This window comes from Eupeodes corollae, chromosome 3 (genome assembly GCF_945859685.1).
Source record: "Eupeodes corollae chromosome 3, idEupCoro1.1, whole genome shotgun sequence".
Taxonomy (NCBI): domain Eukaryota; kingdom Metazoa; phylum Arthropoda; class Insecta; order Diptera; family Syrphidae; genus Eupeodes; species Eupeodes corollae.
Window position 1 is genome coordinate 53,149,416 of NC_079149.1, and position 20,334 is coordinate 53,169,749.

The 20,334-nt window shown below is 32.9% G+C and overlaps 1 protein-coding gene across 1 annotated transcript; it reads left to right on the forward strand.

Moving 5' to 3' along the window:
• The first annotated feature begins 301 nt into the window (after positions 1–301).
• LOC129952897 (cytochrome b5) lies at positions 302–16,627 on the forward strand. The gene is made up of 2 exons (XM_056065838.1): positions 302–594; positions 15,675–16,627. Exons 1-2 carry the CDS (start codon positions 484–486, stop codon positions 15,954–15,956), a joined length of 393 nt encoding a protein of 130 aa, XP_055921813.1. The 5' UTR covers positions 302–483; the 3' UTR covers positions 15,957–16,627.
• The last annotated feature ends 3,707 nt before the right edge of the window (positions 16,628–20,334 follow it).

Genomic DNA, 20,334 nt, shown 5'->3' on the forward strand with positions numbered 1-20,334 from the left:
CTCTCTTTAAAAATAGAAAAACAACTCATACTCATACGATGAGTATGATCTTATCTATAAAAGAAAGCCTGCTCTGAGCTTAAAGAGAAAAAATAGATTTTATTAGATTATTTTTAGTTCAATAAAAAATGACATTAATTCCGTTGCATGTATCACACTCAAATCAAACAGTTTTTAATATCGAAAAACCAAACTTCATGTCAAAGAAAAAAAAAACTCAACGAAACAAACTGACACGCGATTTTGTCCACTCCCCCTTCCTCCCTTACGTCATTTTTTTGATTAATTTTATATGAACATTGAAAAAGGCTACAGTGGAAAAAATTAAAACACTTCAGTTGTTCAGTTTTGAGAGAAATTCCTTCTGATTAACAACAAGTTGTGCTTTTTGTTAGTCTCCTTTTTCAAATCCAGCTAAAGAACTTCTATAATATTACTAAACTATTTTAAGCAAAACACAAAAAACTTAAAAAACAAACAAATATGTCTGCAAAACTTTTTACACGTGCCGAAGTAACCAAACACAATACGAACAAGGATTGTTGGTTGGTAATCCACAATAACATCTATGACGTTACAGCATTTCTAAATGAGGTGAGATAATATAGAAATCCATTTAAATAAACTCAAAGCTTTATCTTCCTAATAATGTGCAATATCATTCTTAAAACAGTGATCACCACGATTGTTATTCATCCGATAAGTGTATTTTCTATTACATATTGAAATATAAATGCGTAGTTTGAGTTTGAGTTTGGTTTCTGTGCCTCTCCCTCTTTCTGTTTCTAGACCTAGATCCAACACCCAAGCAACAAGCACCTAATAAAGTGGAATTAAAAAACGATCACATATGCAAGAGCCTTGATTGCGTTCGCTATCATCATAATATTTTTCTAGGTGGATTCCAACAATGTGTCGAGAATTTTCTTTCTAATAGGTAATGAAGAGTATTGCTACTTCAATTTTGTGCTGATTCACTTTGCCTAGCCCTGAAGACGGTACCTAGTTGAGTGGTTGTATTTTTATTTTGTTGCTACTTTGAACTTTGCTCATGTTCATCTGGATCACAAAAAAAAAAGAATATTATTTTGGAACTTCGCCCTTCACTCAACGATATGTCATTTTACAAACAAACATCTTTTCTTCCAAAACGATCATTAAAAATTCAAAAGTAGGTAGTTTTTATTTCTTATTTTCTCAAGTTTAAAACAAAAATCAGTACAAAATAATTTGTGGTTAAACAACATTGAACTTTGCTCTTGGCCTAGCTGCATAATTTATTCTGTTTTTGTTGCTTTTTTTTTTCTTGTATAGATATTATAATATGTGGAGCTGGGTTTCAAATATTTTTACATTGTGCAATCAAATATAAGTTAATAGGAAGCTAGAAGATGATGCGAAGCATTCACTTGAATAATTTTTGGGGATTTTGAATAAATTTCTTTTTTACTTTCATTCCAAGATTTTTTATTTGTTGAACTTCTATTGTTGGTTTAAGAGTTTTTACGTAATACTTATTCGGCGTTGCGACGGTTTGGAGTAAGATTTGTTTAGTGGCTTTGGCTCGCTTTCATTTATATTGTATGTATAAGACATGTTGTTGTTTTTGTTTTTTTTGAGTAATCTATGAATTATATTTGTTAAAACAAAAAAAAAACTTATGCACTAATGATCACTCGAAGTAGAAGTCAAAAAATAATTATGCCATAATTGATGAAATAATTAACAACCTGTTTTCTTTTTGTTTAAAACCAAAAAAAAGTAAATACATTTATGCTGAAAACTTGTCCAAAATTGTATAAGGTGGTTTATGTCTTTCTATTATGTATTTATACCTACCTACCCGCCGCCAATGATCTGAACTAGAACTGTAGGTCATGGCATATATTTAAATAGTAAACATTGGCTAGAATCGAATATGTCAAGTTGTTTTTTTTTTTCAAGCAATACTATATTTCAGAGAAACCAAAAATCGAATACAAGTTTTAAAAAAATTGTTAACATGCTGTTGGTAGGGGTTTTTCTACCAAATTGTTGTTTTTTTTTGTATTTTACAACTAAAGTAAAAATACTGTTTTAAGGTATTTATTGAATTATTTTCATTAAACCTGAAATAATAGAACAGAATATAGATGATTTCCAAACGGTTGTTATAAATTTATTGAATTTTAGTGCACAAGTATAAAGGATGTAATATTTAAATAAAAAGATTAAATTTCAATGGCTTTGTATTCATGAAATTAAAAAGCTTTATTCAATAAGGATTCTCTCGTACTTGCAATAGGTTGGATACAAAGTATTTAATAACAAAAGGATTTTTGTTTTAATAATTTGTTCCTTACGAAAAATAAAAGTTTATTGAGTTAATTTTATTTAAAAAGTTTCTCCAGTAGTCCAATAAAGTCTAGTAAAATAAGAGTTTCGTCTCGAAATCAAATATAATAAGTTTAAAACCTTTTTAATTTTTTAAAAGTAAAAGTGTAAAAAGTCTCATAAAATCTCGTGTTCGCCTCGTTATTTATGAACTGGGATCGTGGATATATCCGTTTCTATATAATCAATGAGAATTATCAAGAATACAATTTGATTTTTGTAGCGCTCATTTTCTTCTACATTGCTCAACCGTTTCACATTTATGTAGTTGGAAGAAGCGCAGGGTTCAGCAATTTTTAATTTTAATCTTTTTAATAAAATTGAAAATATTAAAGTTAGTGGTAATGAATCATTTTTTCTTTGAAACGTGTTAGCTTTTAAACGATTTGGCTAGACTATAGACTTTTATTCCATTCCACTGAATTTTTGAAAGAATTAATCTATCTGCAAGGCTGCTTTTTAACTAAGGTTATAATTTTTAAAATAGTGCACTGAAAATAGTTTTATCTCCATAAACAGATGTAAAATAACAAGTTTTTATTCTTTATTTTCTACTACCCTAAAGGTGTATGTATTTCTTAATCAAATTTGTCTCGTCTTCATTCAATGGTCAATAATTAAATACACATGTACACACATTTAAAACACATAAGTAGATAAAAATAAAAATTGGACCTAGAAGGAAGTAATCAGAATAAATGGATTAGATAAGACTACTTGTGCAGCTTGCCAAATAACACCAACTTAACTGGTTTTGGAATTACATAAATATATATTTTAGAAATAGGCTTTTTGTTTTTGACTTGTACGTAAAATAATTCATATCGGCTCAATGATTTGGTTTCCATTTAAAAAAAGTTAATTATTCAATTTAATCATAGTTTATTAATGACTTAGTTCTTTCTTAGTTATAGTTAAACAAATAAATTGTCACAAAATCATATTGCAAATAAATTTCATCATCCGTGACGATGTTCGTTCTGCCATTTCATTTTTCTTCCATATTTTAATCTAATCAGGCGATAATATTTTTAATTTGAACCAACTTATCGAATTTTTGAGAAAAAAATTTGTTTTATGGCAGATATAATAATAGTTAAACTTAAATATATTAAGACTTTGTTTAATGGCAAAACTTAAGATACACGTGTGAGGAGGACATTTGTTGTATTGTTGTTATCAGATTTTCGACCGATTTGAGACGAAAAACCATAGTTATGTTTATTCAAGGCAAAAACTATTCATCAAATTACTAAACTAAATTGAACTATTTTAAAATATTAAAAAAAAACGTTATAAATATTTAAATACCGAACATTAATTATAGGTAATGCTTTAAAATATTAAATTTGTGTAAACAAAATTATCTTTTGGTTGCAACGTTTCAATCTCAAAAATTATCTTAGATGTAGTTAATTTTTTAAAATGTGTCATAAAATTAAATTTTCACATGCAAAGTTTGTTTTATTACTTATATTATAAATTGTGATAAGCCTCGTTTAAGAGACCAATATTACAATTACATATAATGGATTGGTTAATAATTGTATCAGTCAGTTCATGTAAGTTTATGCACGCATTAAAGTGTTATTAGCTGAATGATAAGTAAGAATTCTAAAATAAAAATCATAAATATGTGTACAAAACCAGGAAATTGCAGACTTTGAAATCTACCTTTTGGGATAGATAAAAATAAAAAATACAAAAAAAACAATTCAAATTTCACATTTATATTGTTTATACGATATTACCTTTCTTTTGTTATATATCGTTTATAATATTGCTTTGCATAATAGGCTGCGTTCAATCCGTGTTGGATAGGGTATCTTAGATAGGTGGATTTTTAGATACCTTGTGTTAGCGACATCTGCATTGTCGCAGTAAGTTTACCCAATACTTCGAAGACAACCCTGACCTTTATTGCAGCTGTTGCAATTTGCAATGTGCAAAACTCAACTTAACCTATTTCGCTTTCCTTTACCTCATTTTTGTATCCGAAATCTGAATAGAAAGACTACATATTGAAATATTTAATAACCTTTCTTTTTGTAAAATTATTTTAAAGTAAAATATTAAAATACAAATTGTAAACCAAGGTAATATAATATGAAAACACATTATAAAAATATGTACATATATAAATAAACTAAATAAATTTCAGAATTTTTAAGCCGCTATATAAAAAAAAAAGTATTTCTTTTGCGACTATAAAAGCTTGGTTTTCGTCTTAACATTTCTTAAAAATTCTTGGCTGATTATACAAGTTATGTCGAGCAAATCTGCTCCAAAATCAACATCAACGCCAAATGCTGGTAATAGTTGTAAGCTCTGCCGTGAGCCCGACATTCCTGAAATGGTAGCTTGCGACAAATGCTCCACATGGTTTCATTTCCAATGCGTCAACGTCGGTTCTTCTGTTAACGACAGAAGTTGGGTATGCGAAGCCTGTCAAAGGTCATCAAGCCACCATTCACCTGCTCGTTCCATCATCTCCACTGTGGCGTCCAAGGAAACATCCAAATCCCGGAAAAGAAGAGATCTTCTCTTGAAAAGACTCGAAGAAGAAAAAGTCCTTCGAGAAGCAAACTTGCAAAAGTACTTAACAGATAAGTACAAAATTCTCGAAGAACTAAGCAGTTCAGATGAAGAAAACATCCAAGGTAAGTCGGTAGATCGTAGCCAATTAACAGAAAAATGGGTCCAAGATACCCCAGCTAATATCCCAGTCTCTGGTGCAGCTAACACCCTTGCTAAAGAAAAAATACAACCAAAACCTGTTATCGTTCCTCAAAAGCAGCCCAACCCAAGCAACCTTGTTCCATTACAAGTAGAAAACCCTACACCAAGTGGTCAAATTCACCCTACTTATTCCGAACCTCAACAAAATACGCTTTTACCATCTCAGTTAGCGACTCGACAAGTGATATCAAAGGACCTGCCACTCTTCCATGGTCATCCTGAGGAGTGGCCAATTTTTATAAGTTCCTTTGAGCACAGCACAAACCTCGCCGGTTATACTCACGCCGAAAACTTAATGCGCCTGCAAAAATGCCTACGTGGCAGTGCACTTGAGACAGTAAAGAATCGCCTCTTATTGCCATCGATGGTGCCAGATATAATTAAAACTCTTCGAATGCGTTTCGGTAGACCAGAGCACGTACTTCACGCCATGATTGCCAAAGCAAAAAACCAAGCACCTCCTAAAGCTGATAAAATGGAAACGCTTATAGAATATGCGCTCGCGATCCAAAATGTGTGTGCCGTAATGGAAGCATCACAGATGACAGCCCACTTGAACAACCCCACGCTTCTCAAGGAATTTGTTGATAAGCTTACTCCACATCTTTTGTTGAACTGGGCCCTATTTTCAAAAGATTTACAATCACCCACACTGCCAGAGTTTTCAAATTGGTTAAGCGAAATTGCGGAAGCTGCTTGTACCGTCACAACGCCAATCGTGCGCACAGACAAACTGGAACGACGTAGTAATCACTTCTTCACTCACGACGTAGTCAAAGCACCTACATCAAACATAGATCGTGAAAGTAGCACGAGACAATGTTATGTCTGTAACGATTTCCATCCATTGGATTTCTGCTACGAATTCAAACGATATGGACGTTCTGAAAGATGGAATGCCGTAAAAAAGAACAATTTATGTCACACGTGCTTAAAAAAACACCCTCACGCGCGATGTCGATCAACACTATTGTGTGGAGTGGACGGATGCACAAGAAAACATCACAAGCTTTTACATAATTCAGCTGCTGATAGTACTCCCCCCAGGATGCAAATTGGCTCAACTTTAGGATGCCATTACAACCGCTGCGACGATAATATACAAAACAATATCCTTTTTAGAATTATTCCAGTGAAGCTTTATGGAATAAATAAAACGTGTAACACCTTTGCTTTCCTGGACGGAGGCTCATCCCTGACGTTGATTGACGATGAACTCGCTTGTGACCTGAACCTTGCAGGGAGGTCCGAAAATCTTTGTTTAAAGTGGACTTCCGAAACTACACGCGTTGAAGAAAACTCACGTATCGTCACATTGGGCATATCAGGTTCCTCTGAAGGATGCCAGAGATTCACCCTCCACAACGTTCGCACCGTAAACAATTTAGGGCTACCAAAACAATCCGTATCGAGTCATATTATGCAAAATCGTTATTCGTACATGAGAGGTTTGCCTATTCCTTCGTATGACATGGCTCAACCAAGAATTCTTATTGGAATGGACAATTGGAAACTTGGCGTATCAATGAGAGTGTTTGAAGGCAACTGGTCCGAACCAATGGTGACTAAAACGCGCCTAGGTTGGTGTGTTCATGGTCCTGAAAAAGACATACAAACAAATTTTAAAAACACTGAATTTGCATTGAATATATTTCAAAACCAGAATGATACAGAGCTTCATCAACTTGTAGAAAACTTCTTTTCAATTGAAAACATCGGTGTACGCATTCCAACGCTTCAAATGGTATCCACAGAAGAAAAAAAGGCCATCAGAATTCTTGAAGAAACGTGTGTTCGTATCGAAAAAAAATATGAAGTCGGTCTTCTTTGGAAGTACGATAAATTCAATTTGCCTGACAGCTATTCCATGGCGTTTAATCGTTTTCAAATACTAGATCGAAAAATTCAAAAGGATGTTCGGCTGTGTGAAAATTTAAATGAGCAGATTTTGAATTTAGTAAGCAAAGGTTATGCAAAAAAATTGTCCGATGATGAGTTAAAAGTGAATCGCCGTGTTTGGTACTTACCAATTTTTATAGTGAGAAATCCGAATAAACCATCAAAGGTAAGGCTCGTGTGGGATGCAGCTGCGAAATGTGACGGTGTTTCACTTAACGATTTTCTCTTGAAAGGGCCAGACCAATTAGTACCAATCACAAACGTCCTATATGGTTTCCGTTGTGGAAGGTTCGCAATTTGTGGCGACATAGCCGAAATGTTTCATCAGGTGTCAGTGCGCAAAGAAGACAGGTCGGTTCAACGTTTTTTGTGGAGGGACAATAAAGCAATGCGTGCTCCTAGTGTGTATGAGATGCAAGTTTTGACGTTTGGTGCTAGCTGTTCACCGTGCATTGCTCATTATGTAAAAAATCAAAATGCATTGCGTTTTTCAAGAACAAAATCAAGAGCCGTTGAGGCTATATTACAACATCATTATGTAGACGACTTCATCGATAGTATGGATTCCATAGATGACATCATTCAACTGGCTAGAGACGTTAAATCTATACATGCAGATGCCGGCTTCCATATAAGGAATTGGATGTCGAATTCTACCACCGTCCTTGAAGCCCTGAAAGAAGATGGAACGAAAACGAAATCAACAGCTTCCTCAAAGGTTTTTGGAATGCATGATACAAACATGGTGGCAACCGAAAAGGTTTTAGGCATGCATTGGAATACATCGTCTGACACGTTTACTTATGTTTTAAACTTGTATAGCCTTAACAGAAAAGTTATTATTGAAAATAAAGTGCCAACAAAACGTGAAGTTCTTAAAATATTGATGTCGATATTCGATCCACTGGGATTTCTTTCTCACTTTCTTGTTTTTGTAAAGGTGCTCCTACAAGATATTTGGCGTTCAGAATTAGGTTGGGATGATGAGTTACCTGAAGCCTTATATGAAAGATGGTTGAGGTGGCAGATGTTGTTGCCTCAAGTTGCTGAACTCCAGATTCCAAGATGTTATTCTCTTAACTTGAACCAAACTAAAACGTCAATTCAACTTCACACATTCGTCGATGCAAGCGAGAATGCATATGCTGCCGTGTCTTACTTTCGCATTGAATACGAAAATAAAATCGAAACGGCCATAGTAAGCGCTAAAACCAAAGTTGCTCCAAGGCGACCATTATCAATTCCGAGGTTAGAATTGCAGGCTGCTGTTCTAGGGGTGAGACTTATGAATTCGATATGTAACGCACATCGTTTTTCCATGAGTCAGAAATTTTTATGGTGTGATTCAAGGACCGTGCTGTCGTGGCTTCGTACTGACCCTCGAAATTTTCAACAGTTCGTTATGTACCGAGTAGGTGAAATTTTGGAGTCTTCTAGTGTTTTGGACTGGAAGTGGATTCCCTCCAAAATGAATGTGGCAGATAAGGCAACAAAATGGAATTCAGATCCCAACTGGGATTCATCCGATGAATGGTTCAAAGGACCTGCTTTTCTTCACAAAAATCAAAGTGAATGGCCACAAATGCCACAAATAGAAACAATAGACAGAAGTGAATATAGACCTTATTTGCTGCAAATTAATGCAATTGAAAACTCATGTAAATTAATTGAGGTGAGTCGTTTTGGAAGTTGGAGAAAATTATGGCGTTCTATGGCGTATGTCTTCATGTATGTTGAACGATTAAAAAAAAAAGTAGAAGAAAAGCGAAGAAATCTAGGAAAAAGTGAAAATATTTTAAAGCAAAGAAATCCTGAAATGCAGTCCTGGAGCAAACTTCACGATTTTGTTTTATCGTCAGACGCAATCAAAAAATCACAAATGCTACTTTTTCGGCAAGCTCAATCAGAAGTTTATTTTGAAGAAATACAAAATCTAAAACACCGAACTATGAGAAAAACGTCACCTTTTTCCAGTAGCAGCCCCCTCAGAAAACTCTCTCCGTTTTTGGACGAAAACGGAGTATTGAGAATGCAAGGACGCACTGCTTTCGCCGACTTCGTAAATATAGACTGTAAAACACCAATTATTTTACCTAAGACGCATTGCATAACTAGCTTGGTAGTTGACGATTACCACCGAAAATATCATCATCTCAATCATGAAACGGCCTTGAACGAAATACGTCAAAAATTTCATATTTCGGAGCTGAGAGTATTGCTTAAGTCTGTAAGACGAGACTGCCAAGCTTGTAAGATTCAGAATGCTCGTCCTCAAGTTCCTGAAATGGCCAACTTACCAAAGGCTAGGTTATCAGCGTTTTGTAGGCCTTTTACATTCGTTGGGGTGGATTTTTTTGGACCGATTATAGTGACGGTAGGAAGACGAAATGAGAAAAGATGGGGTGCATTATTCACCTGCCTAACTATTCGAGCAGTGCATGTAGAAATAGCTCATAGTTTGACTACAGATTCATTTATCATGTGTCTACGGAATTTTATGGCTCGTCGTGGGACACCTTTGGAGATATATAGCGACAATGGTACCAATTTCCGAGGCGCAGAAAAGGTGTTGAAAGAGGAATTAAAACAGGTTGACTTGGGTCGGGTGGCTGATGAGTTCGTGACAGCAGAATTAAAATGGAATTTCAATCCACCCACCACTCCTCACATGGGTGGTGCATGGGAAAGGCTCGTACGATCAATAAAAACCGTACTTTACAAAATTCTTTCTTCGAGAAAAGTTGGAGACGAAAGCTTGCGATGTGCACTTATTGAGGTTGAGAATATTATAAATTCCAGACCTTTAACATTTGTTTCCTTAGATGTGACTGATGATGAAGCGCTAACGCCAAACCATTTCCTTCTCGGTAGTTCAAATGGATTGAAAATACCTTGTGATCCGGTAAATTTGGATTTGCGAAAGAGTTGGAAACAATCACAAATGTTAGCTGATATTTTTTGGAAGAAATGGGTTAAAGCGTTCCTACCAACACTCAATAAGAGATCAAAATGGTTCATCAAAACAAAGCCAATTACAAAGGGTGACCTGGTTATCATAGTAGATAACGACCTGCCAAGAAACTGTTGGCCAAAAGGACGAGTAGTTGATGTTGTTACCGCAAAGGACGGACAGGTACGCCGAGCAAAGGTTCAAACGGAGCATGGTGTGTACGAGCGGCCTTCGGTGAAGTTAGCAGTTCTAGACATTGCTGGCAGGGAACAAGAGAGTAAGCCAGATACGGGTTGTAGTCAGCTTACTGGGGGCGGTATGTTAGCGACATCTGCATTGTCGCAGTAAGTTTACCCAATACTTCGAAGACAACCCTGACCTTTATTGCAGCTGTTGCAATTTGCAATGTGCAAAACTCAACTTAACCTATTTCGCTTTCCTTTACCTCATTTTTGTATCCGAAATCTGAATAGAAAGACTACATATTGAAATATTTAATAACCTTTCTTTTTGTAAAATTATTTTAAAGTAAAATATTAAAATACAAATTGTAAACCAAGGTAATATAATATGAAAACACATTATAAAAATATGTACATATATAAATAAACTAAATAAATTTCAGAATTTTTAAGCCGCTATATAAAAAAAAAAGTATTTCTTTTGCGACTATAAAAGCTTGGTTTTCGTCTTAACACCTTGTTAAACGAGTTCGGTAGCTGTATTGAGATAGCTGTCAAAAAACAAAAACAACTTTCAGATGTTCACAAAAAGCAGAGAAACATTTAAGCTTCGAAGTCAAAATTGTTGTAAGATAAAACATTTATTGGATAATTCAAGTGATTCGTCGGATGTAATGAATTGATAAGTCCGTAACAATTTAATAAATAAGAGATAACCTTAATCTGTAATCTATGTTAAATTTCCTCTTAACTCAATTGGAATTCTATACGGTTAATAATTTACTTGCGAAATCTCCGGTTTTAAGCGATTTATGTTTAACAGAAAACTATCCCAACCTATCTTCATCGTCTAGTATGTACAGAATATCCTCAAATATAACTTCAACTAATATTTTGTATCTTTTTTAGTTCATTATTTGTAAAGTCATATCGTTTAATTGTATGTCTATAATTTGTGACAGTCAACATTGGTTTATTCGTTTTTAAGGCAATAGCCAGTGGCATTTAACATTTCCTGAATGCTCTGTCAAGCTTCAAATTTAGCTTTGAGTGTTTTTCCATCCTTGAGTTTACTCTCCACTGTCATAGAAAACGGCTTTACTGCTTCAACCAGCAAATCCTTCATTGCTGGGGTCCAGTTAACGGACCCGACTTCGATTTATTGCCATTGGAATAACAAAATACTCTGAAATAAATTGAAATGTTACTTATATATTTAAATAAAAAGAAATTAATCTATTTGTTTATTTTGATTGCTAATTTTTATGAGCTCACGGTCACAGCCAAAAATAAATTTGCAGCAGATTAAAGAAACATACGAAAAATTTCTTTTCCTGCCAACTGCCAGAATGACAGCACAAACATGACGTTAAACCTTAATCACGAAGTTAAACACGCGTTTCTCTACTCTAAAATTTAGAGTGACGTTTAGCGTTAAGCTGACTATTAAATTGATTATTGGTATGGTTCATTATTTAGAGTCCACTTAAATATTTAAGTCGTCACTAAATTTGATTATTGGTAAGGCACAATAAGTCAACAGTTACTAACCTCTTTCATTTCAGTTCTTTTTGTTTAGATTCGTTTGAAAAACGGAAACAAGTTGACTGTGTCTTCACAGACAAGGCCTTTGATAAATTGTGTCATAAAACATTAACTTCCAAACTTAAATCCCAAGGCTTTAACGACAAATTTGTTAGTTGGGTTAACAATAGTTCATACAGCGTAGTTTTTAGAAATGAGCGGTCATCATATTTTTATACCAACTCTGGCGTACCACAAGCTAGCCACTTAGGACCTTTACTGTTTATTTTGTACGTTAACGACTTACCTTCTATTATAAAACACTCATCTGTTTTAAAAAACGGATTGACTCACTTGACGACTGTTTACTACTACAAGATGATATAAATAGTTTTCGCGGATGGTGTTTTATAAATAAGCTTTTACTAAACATAGACAAATGTAAATCAATGTTTTACACGCGTACAAAATATTTTGACTTTCAATTTATCAATTAGGCTCTTCTTATTTGACTAAACTCTCTATTTTCTTTGACCTAGGTATTATTCTTGACTCAAAATTAACTTTTACAAATCATTATGACTATATTATATTATAAAACGGTTTTCACAAGATTTTCGCGACCCTTATATTCTTAAACTTCTATATATAACATTTGTAAGACCAATATTGGAATATAGCTGCATAATATGGGCTCTCTTTCAGTCCACATAAACAGAATAGAAGGAGCACAAGAAGATTCATGCGTTTTTCCCATTGTCCAATAAGCTTGAACTACCACCGTAGAATGATAGGCTCAAGCTCATAAATCTTCCATCGCATCCTAAACACAGAGAGTACATTCAGCTGTGCTTTATTATACAATATACAAAATTAAGTAAGATTGATTATGGGCTGTATATATGTACATATATGGGCATTGTCCTAAATCAATTTTAAATAAAATAAATCCAACTAACCACGCCGCGCCGCGCCGCAGCAAGGAGAAACATCAACGCGTTCCCAACAAAACCTATAAAAAATATATTAGCAGAAGCAGGACTAACAAGCATAGAGGAACGAAGAAATACTATAATTGAGAAACTGTTCGTTTCCAGAAATTCAATAATCGATAACGATTTAAAAAGCACCTGTAAGCTTAAAAAAAGGATCCCATCCGCTATTGCTTTGATTCTTATAAAAGCAGCTGAGTTTGAACTGCCAACTAGCGAAGTTACTCCTCGTACTCCCCCATGGTTTATCTACCCGGAATCTCTAATATTAACTCTAGCTAGTTATAAAAAAGTAAATACCAGCAATAGTATCTACCGCCAACTCTACACAGCCATCTCACTCGAATTTAAATCGGATTGATGGAAATTTATATTTACCGATGGTTCAAAGAAAACTAAAAACACATCATTTGCGGTGACACTCAAAAAGTGTGACATTGCTTGCATTGGCAACCTGCCTGAATTCGCTTCAGTATGCACTGTTGAAACATTTGCCATACTTCAAGCTACTAAGGCTGCGTCTAATTACCATGGAAAACACATTATATGCTCTGATAGCATATCCTTACTTAACGCCATAAAAAACCCTAACAACAATACTGAACTCATATCAGAAATTAGATACGAACTCACCAAACAATATCAAGTTAATGTGGACCCCCTGGACATGTAGGAATCCAGGGCAACGAATATGCTGACAGTGCAGCTAACTCAGCCAATAATGCTCCTGTATATAGCTTTAATATCCACACCAAACAAGATCTACTAAAAATCATTTAAAAAGAGTCAAAATCCATCATAACCAACGACTGGAGCCTAAACCAGCATCATTACAAAAAACTCAATCCTAATAAACTCGCCCCCGTATACCCCACAAACTTTTCCAAACACAAAATCTCTAATTTTGTACGACTTCGACTTGGACACATATCAACCTCTCATTAGCATCTCTTCAAAAAAATCCGCCACCACTTTGTACAAATTGCAATACCAGGTTGGACCTGAATCACATCCTAGAACACTGCCCTGTATTGCAACCCATAATCAAAAATGTATTTGTGAAATTCTCCAAAACTCTAGTTCCACAAATATCGACAAAATATCAGATTTTCTTTTAAAAGCAAACATTTTAATTTAAATTAAAACTAAAATAAGAGTTAATAGTCTCCGCAGCTAGACGCCTTAAACTAATTATTACCATGTAATTTTAATTACCTGTTAATAAATAATAATAATAATAATAATATAAAATTAATCAATGGGTCAGTCATTTCACCATCAATTTTGGAACGATAATAAACTTTATTTATAGCCGTTCAAGTATTAGAAGACAAGTTCCTTTACGTCCTACATCAAGCAGATCCAACTATGGTAAAAACAGTCCCTCAACCAATTGATTTCAGTTTACAACAAGTATTACTTTTTGGTATATTTCGTAAGCGATGATTTTAAAAGTAAAACATTAAAAGTAAATTGTTTCAACACTTCAGTTTAGCTTTTTTATTGCAAATTGCTTAAAGCATTGTAAATCTAATAATAAATGTAACATTAGTCTTAAGTTCTAACGTTAGTTTGTTTGCAAAAATAGCTCAATCATTATTATTGACATTTCTGCCGTATTCTACTTCAGCAACTTCATAGATAAGAATTTTATATTATTATCATATATGCACACATAGATGTAGTATATTTATTTTTATTGTTGTTATAGTAAATTAACTTGACAAAGTGTCGTTCATTTTGTTGTATTTTGATAAGAAGAGAGCGTTGCTATGATGAATTAAGAAGCATCAAATGTAACCAGAGACAGATAAACTCTGTTATAAGGGTACAACAAGAAGTAAGCGCCTGTCGTTTTATTCCTACACCATCGCCAATATATTTTTGTTTGAATGAGTATGTGTTAAAAAAAAAAACAGTTTATTGAAACAATTGAAAGTACAATTTTAGTTGAAACTGTGACATGTTAAATAAATTTACTAACTCACTGGCTAAAATTTTGTCAAAACAGATATATTTTTATATTTCTTTGAATGTAAGGTAAAAGAACATTAAAAATCCACAAAACGGACATGTAAATAATTTGTTTGTATTTCGTTCCATTATTTATTAGATTCAAATAATAAAGTTGCTTTAGTTTTGCGTCGCGACTGTAAATTTACATTTAAAAAGCAAACGAGTTCTTGAATTGAACGCAGGTATGCAAAGTAAACTAAAGTATGTACATCTTTATTCTAGCTATAACGTCCTTCAATTGTTTTGAATTTTGCAATTTATAAAAACTTTTAGCTGGTGTAAATAGTTTTTGCATTAATATTTTTTGGCACGAGTTTGATTATTTTAATTTATTTGGAATAATTTGTCTTTTATTTATCTTCATATTTATATATCTCTTGAAATGTATTTTGATTCATTGCGATTTAAGCATGTAAGATCTTAGGTCTTTTAGATTCAATATGATTTATAGGGCATCAGTTAGAGAAAATAAAAGGTAATGAAGCCATTTTTGCTCGAAAGAAAAATTCAGATGAGTTGTTTACTCTCGCATCGAATCCCACTTGTAATGCTAAGTTAAGGGCTTAAACCACACTTCTAAGCTTACAGTCAGGTTGAGTAGTGGCTCCCATGTTGTGTAAATATTTGTTAAATTCAAGTACTAATCTTTTCATGTAACTATCGAGTTACCAATGTTAAACTTTTTAAGCTAAGTGCGTTAGCAAACGAGAGCTAGTATACATGTACATATAGCGCTCATAGTTATAAGATTCTGCAAAAATGTATTCTAAACTTTTTTAAAGATGGTAATTGATAATGTAAAACAAACCGATGGAACGACTGTCGCTCTTTATCTCTCGCTATTGATGTTATAGAAATAGTGAATTATTGTTAAAAGAACATCATTCAATTGAATTGCTTTACTTGACCTGTTCCATGATAAATGTTGTAAATTAATTACATATTAAATATATTTATGCCTCTTTATCGTTTGTTTTATAATAATTCATGTTTTTCTAGCACCCTGGTGGTGAAGAAGTCCTCCTTGAACAAGCTGGCAGAGATGGCACAGAAAGCTTTGAAGATGTTGGACACAGTTCCGATGCCCGTGAAATGATGAACAAATACAAAGTTGGAGAACTGGTGGAAGAAGAACGCAAAGTTGTAACCAAAAAATCTGAACCTACATGGACACAAGATACAAAAGAGTCTGAAGCGTCAATGAAATCATGGCTGCTGCCTTTGGTGCTAGGTCTTGTTGCTACCATTGCCTACAAGTTCTTCTTTTCTAGTTCACAATAAACAAAAAAAAAAAAAGATTAGAGAACTTGCAACAAATACATATTAATTTAATTTTTGTATAAACCCATTCCTAACTGTTTGCACGTACATAATTTCTATGCCTTTCCTTATTCAATTTTATTTTTACAATTTTTGAAATTGAATTAAAAATCTTATTTTACAAAAATTTTATACACAAAAAGAGGAGCTTATAATTATTACAGCAATTTATTTCTACCACTAAAGTTGATAGTAATTAAAGATATAGTTTTATTGTATTGTTATAATTATTTATAACATTACAATAAATTGATAATTATTATATGCATTGGCAATTTATGAACAAAGTTATTCAAACAAAAACAAATTTGTATAAATAAAATAAAACATAGTTTAAATTTGTTACAAAAATATTATATTAAAATATAATTATTATTGTAAGACATTAAATAGTTTTTGTTATCGACAAACTAGTTACATAGCCTTAGGGTTGAATGTTTGATATTTTATACATGATAAAATAAATAAATAATGTTTTCTTTACTGAAATACTGGAATACTGCTTTTGTTAGCATTTAAACAAAATTAAAATTTTAAATGATACATATACATATTTTATGTGTATGCCTTTGTGTAATATTGTATACTAGTGGTGGGTAAGAATTTTTAATGAATAAAAGCAGTAAAATTTATATTATTGTTTTAAATGTTGGTGTATTTAATTACTTTCATGGAACTGGTTAAACTATTTATGTTTTTTTTTCAAAAAATTTATGAAAAATTAAAACACAATGCGGAAGAGGAACATTAAAATAAATATTTGGAAATGACAAATTTACGACTATTAAACGCATTTATAAACAAATACTATTATGGTTTTAAAAATCTTAAAATTTAATCTCAAAATAACGATATGGAGATTTTTAGCTACTGTCGTTATTCGTAATAATGGCCCAAGATCAGGGCCCCTACTCTGTATTTCGTTTCGGAAACCAAAGTTTACGAAAACGCATCATCGAAACATTTTTTGAAAATCTTATTTAAAACAACATTTTAAGCAAATAAATATATTAAAAGGGATACAAATAAGCACACAAAACAAAAGCAATTCGAGATTTTGGTCGACTGTTAGTGCTCGCATTCCGATCTAACCAACGGTCATTTAAAAACCCCCGACGCCAAACAAACGTCGAACACTCGAACATCTTGTGGCAGAGGTTTGCATTTCAGTTGAATGTCAAAAGCCCACCGACACGTGGGATGCACTGTAATGGAAAAAGGTAAATTTAATTTCCAAAACTATAGAAACGTGAAATGAAAAAGTTAGAAATGTATAACTGGGTGTGAGCAGATCATAAAAGTTACATAAAAAACAAATTCACGAAAAATAAACTGAGTGTTTCTGGAACGGGTGGTGGACCTTCTAAATGCTGTTCCTTCATCCCTACAGACTTATGGACGAATCCGTGAGCGCACTTTCGTCAGCTCGTGTCTTTGGAGTTTGTTTTGTTATAATTTTGCCAGATATGATTTTCCATTTCGAATGTCTTACAGAGTTCGAAATCAAATTCGGAACGAAAATCACTTTCGAATAGAATTGACTTTCGAAACGAAATAAGAGTAGGGCCCATCAGACGACAAAAGAGACAGTTTCTAAAAAAATCAAAGCAAAACAAATGTTTAACTGTAAAAGATTCATAATTAAGGATAAGGATTTTAGTGTTCGATTTCATATCCAATCCTCAAAAAAGAAGCTTCATAACTACAGCATAGATTTTAAAATAAATTTCGATTTTATTTTTTGACAATATTTATGTTTGGAATAAGATCATATTTTAAAACTTCCAGAAATTTTGACGCTAATAAAAATGTATTTTGTTTTTAGCATTCCTTCCTCTTATACGGCGCATCTCATTATAAAAATTTTCAGTGAGTCATTCAGGAGATAGGTACATTGTTTTTGCTCCGGCTCACGGTCCCCGTCTTTAAACACAACAAAATTAAATAAACTAAAACAATAAATAATAAAATAAATCAAATGTATTCTTGATCTACAGTTGTGTTCATAATAAAAATAGCAGTGCCCTCCAAATAAAACAAAAAGGCCTTCAATATTTATAATATATTCCATTAAACTTCTAATAACAAACTAAAATATTTTATTTATAATAACAGAAAATAAGTATTATCGATTTTTTACCGTTGGCTTTGTCACAGCAAAAACCGTTTTTCAAATATATGGTTGTTCATAAAAATAGAAAATAGCAGTGCATGACAAATTACTGGATCTATTACGTTAGAAGCAAAAACCGTAATAAGTTATAGAAAGTATACAAATAATGTTAGCCCACAATTAGTACTTTGTTGCATAACTATTGTTTTTTATGACTGCTTCGCATCTACGTGGCATCAAGTCCACTTAAACCTGACACATCTCGACTGGTATTGCGTTCCACGAATCACGCATTGCTTCCCACAATTCTTGCGTTTTGCTTTATGAATTGCGTTCTTAACATCCCCCACAAATTTTCGATAGGGTTAAGTTCGGGGTTTGAACGGGCCAATCCATAACGGATAACTTCTTATGCGCAAACCATGATTTTGCATTTTTTGACGTATGCTTTGGGTCATAGTCTTTTTGGCATACCCTAACCAACGGCATTTCCTCTACAGCATAGGGTAACATAACCTCATCGATAATTTCCACATACTCGGTTGCATCAATTATACCCCTGATGGGATAAATAGGCCCGACCCCATAGTGTGAAAAGCAAGCCCATGTCATAATTTTTCCTTCACCATGCTTCTCTGTTTTTATAGAGTACAGTGTCTTGACCGTCCCATTGTTTATTTTCGAGCTAATATTTAATAATATTTTATATGCTAGTATGTTACAAATACTTAAAACTTTAAATATTAAAATATTTACTTACCGAAAAATAAAACAAATTAATTTGTAACACTTTTTAATTAAAAAATCAAAAGCACTGTTTTTTTAATGAATACTCTATATCTAGAGAGTTTGAAAGCTAAAAGTATCTAATATGAACACGAAAAACGTTAGATGCAAGTAACATGATAATTTTGTTTGTAAAAACTTCCGTTATTTAAATAATTGACAATCTAATAAAATGTGACCAGCACTGCTATTTTTATGAACACAACTGTAGACTTTTCAAACACACAAATTTCCTCTCTTTTTGTATTCCATGGGGCAAAATAAGTTGATTTATTTTTGATTTAAGATAAAATCAAAAATATAATAATATAAATTCAATAAAAAAGGAATGACCACATGAAATTAAAATCAATTAAAAAATTAAGATAAGAATTCTGTAGGTTCAGCAGAAATATGGAGACATTTTTGAACTTAATTTTGGTTTTTTGTTTATTTTGTCAAACTTTATAAAAATAGATGTCCTTTGTTAATTACAATTTTTTTACATCAAACCCATAAAAGTGAAAGCAAAACTAAAAAGGTGGAATCACTTTTAAGGGGAATTTTGTATGAGAATATGAATCGACTTGCAGTCCATATTTAGTATGTCAATGGTTGCCTTCACAAAGCTAGTAGCTACGTAGTCAAGGGATTCTGATTGGCTTAATCTAACTACAAAAGTAGTTGAAACCAACGTGTAAACATTTCGGCTACAAAGTTAGTACACACTGGTTTTGACATTAAATCAGCTGCTCGGTAGAGACACAAGAATTCAAAATGAAATTAATCTTTCGGTATGTAAATACAAGTATAAATCAATAATATTTGGTTTTATTGAATTTAAAAAGAAAAAACTATTTAAAGTTCTGAAAACACAAATGTTTCTTATTTCATATATTTGTATTTGTCATTAATATGACCGTTCCGGATTGACTAAATTTGTATTGCAATCATTGGGCGCATTCACAAAGCTAGTTGAATTATGACTACGTAGTCCCTAGCTTTGTGAATGCGCCCAATGATTGCGATATTTTAACCCTTGCTTTGAATTTGAAGACTGCACTTAAAATTTCAAGACTTCTCTTTAAATCTCACTTTCATATTTTAAGACATCCCTTGATATTTCAAGGTCTTTCATCTCCAGACCTCACTTGAAATTACAAGACCTCCCTTGGAATCCCTCGACCTGTCTTTATATTTCAAAACCTCCCTTCATATTTCACCATATTATATCCATACCACCCTTGAAATTTCAAGAACTCTTACTATTTTCAGATCCTCAATCATTTATCAAGACCTCCATTGAAATCTCCATACTTCCCTTAATATTGGGAGACATCTCTTGAGGCTTCAAGGCATCTCTGAATATTCATAGATCTGCCGAGAATTTTGACAGATATTGCATATGCAGTAGGAAGTTAAATGTTGATCTTTAAGCTAGATATGCTTAACTGCTAGAGA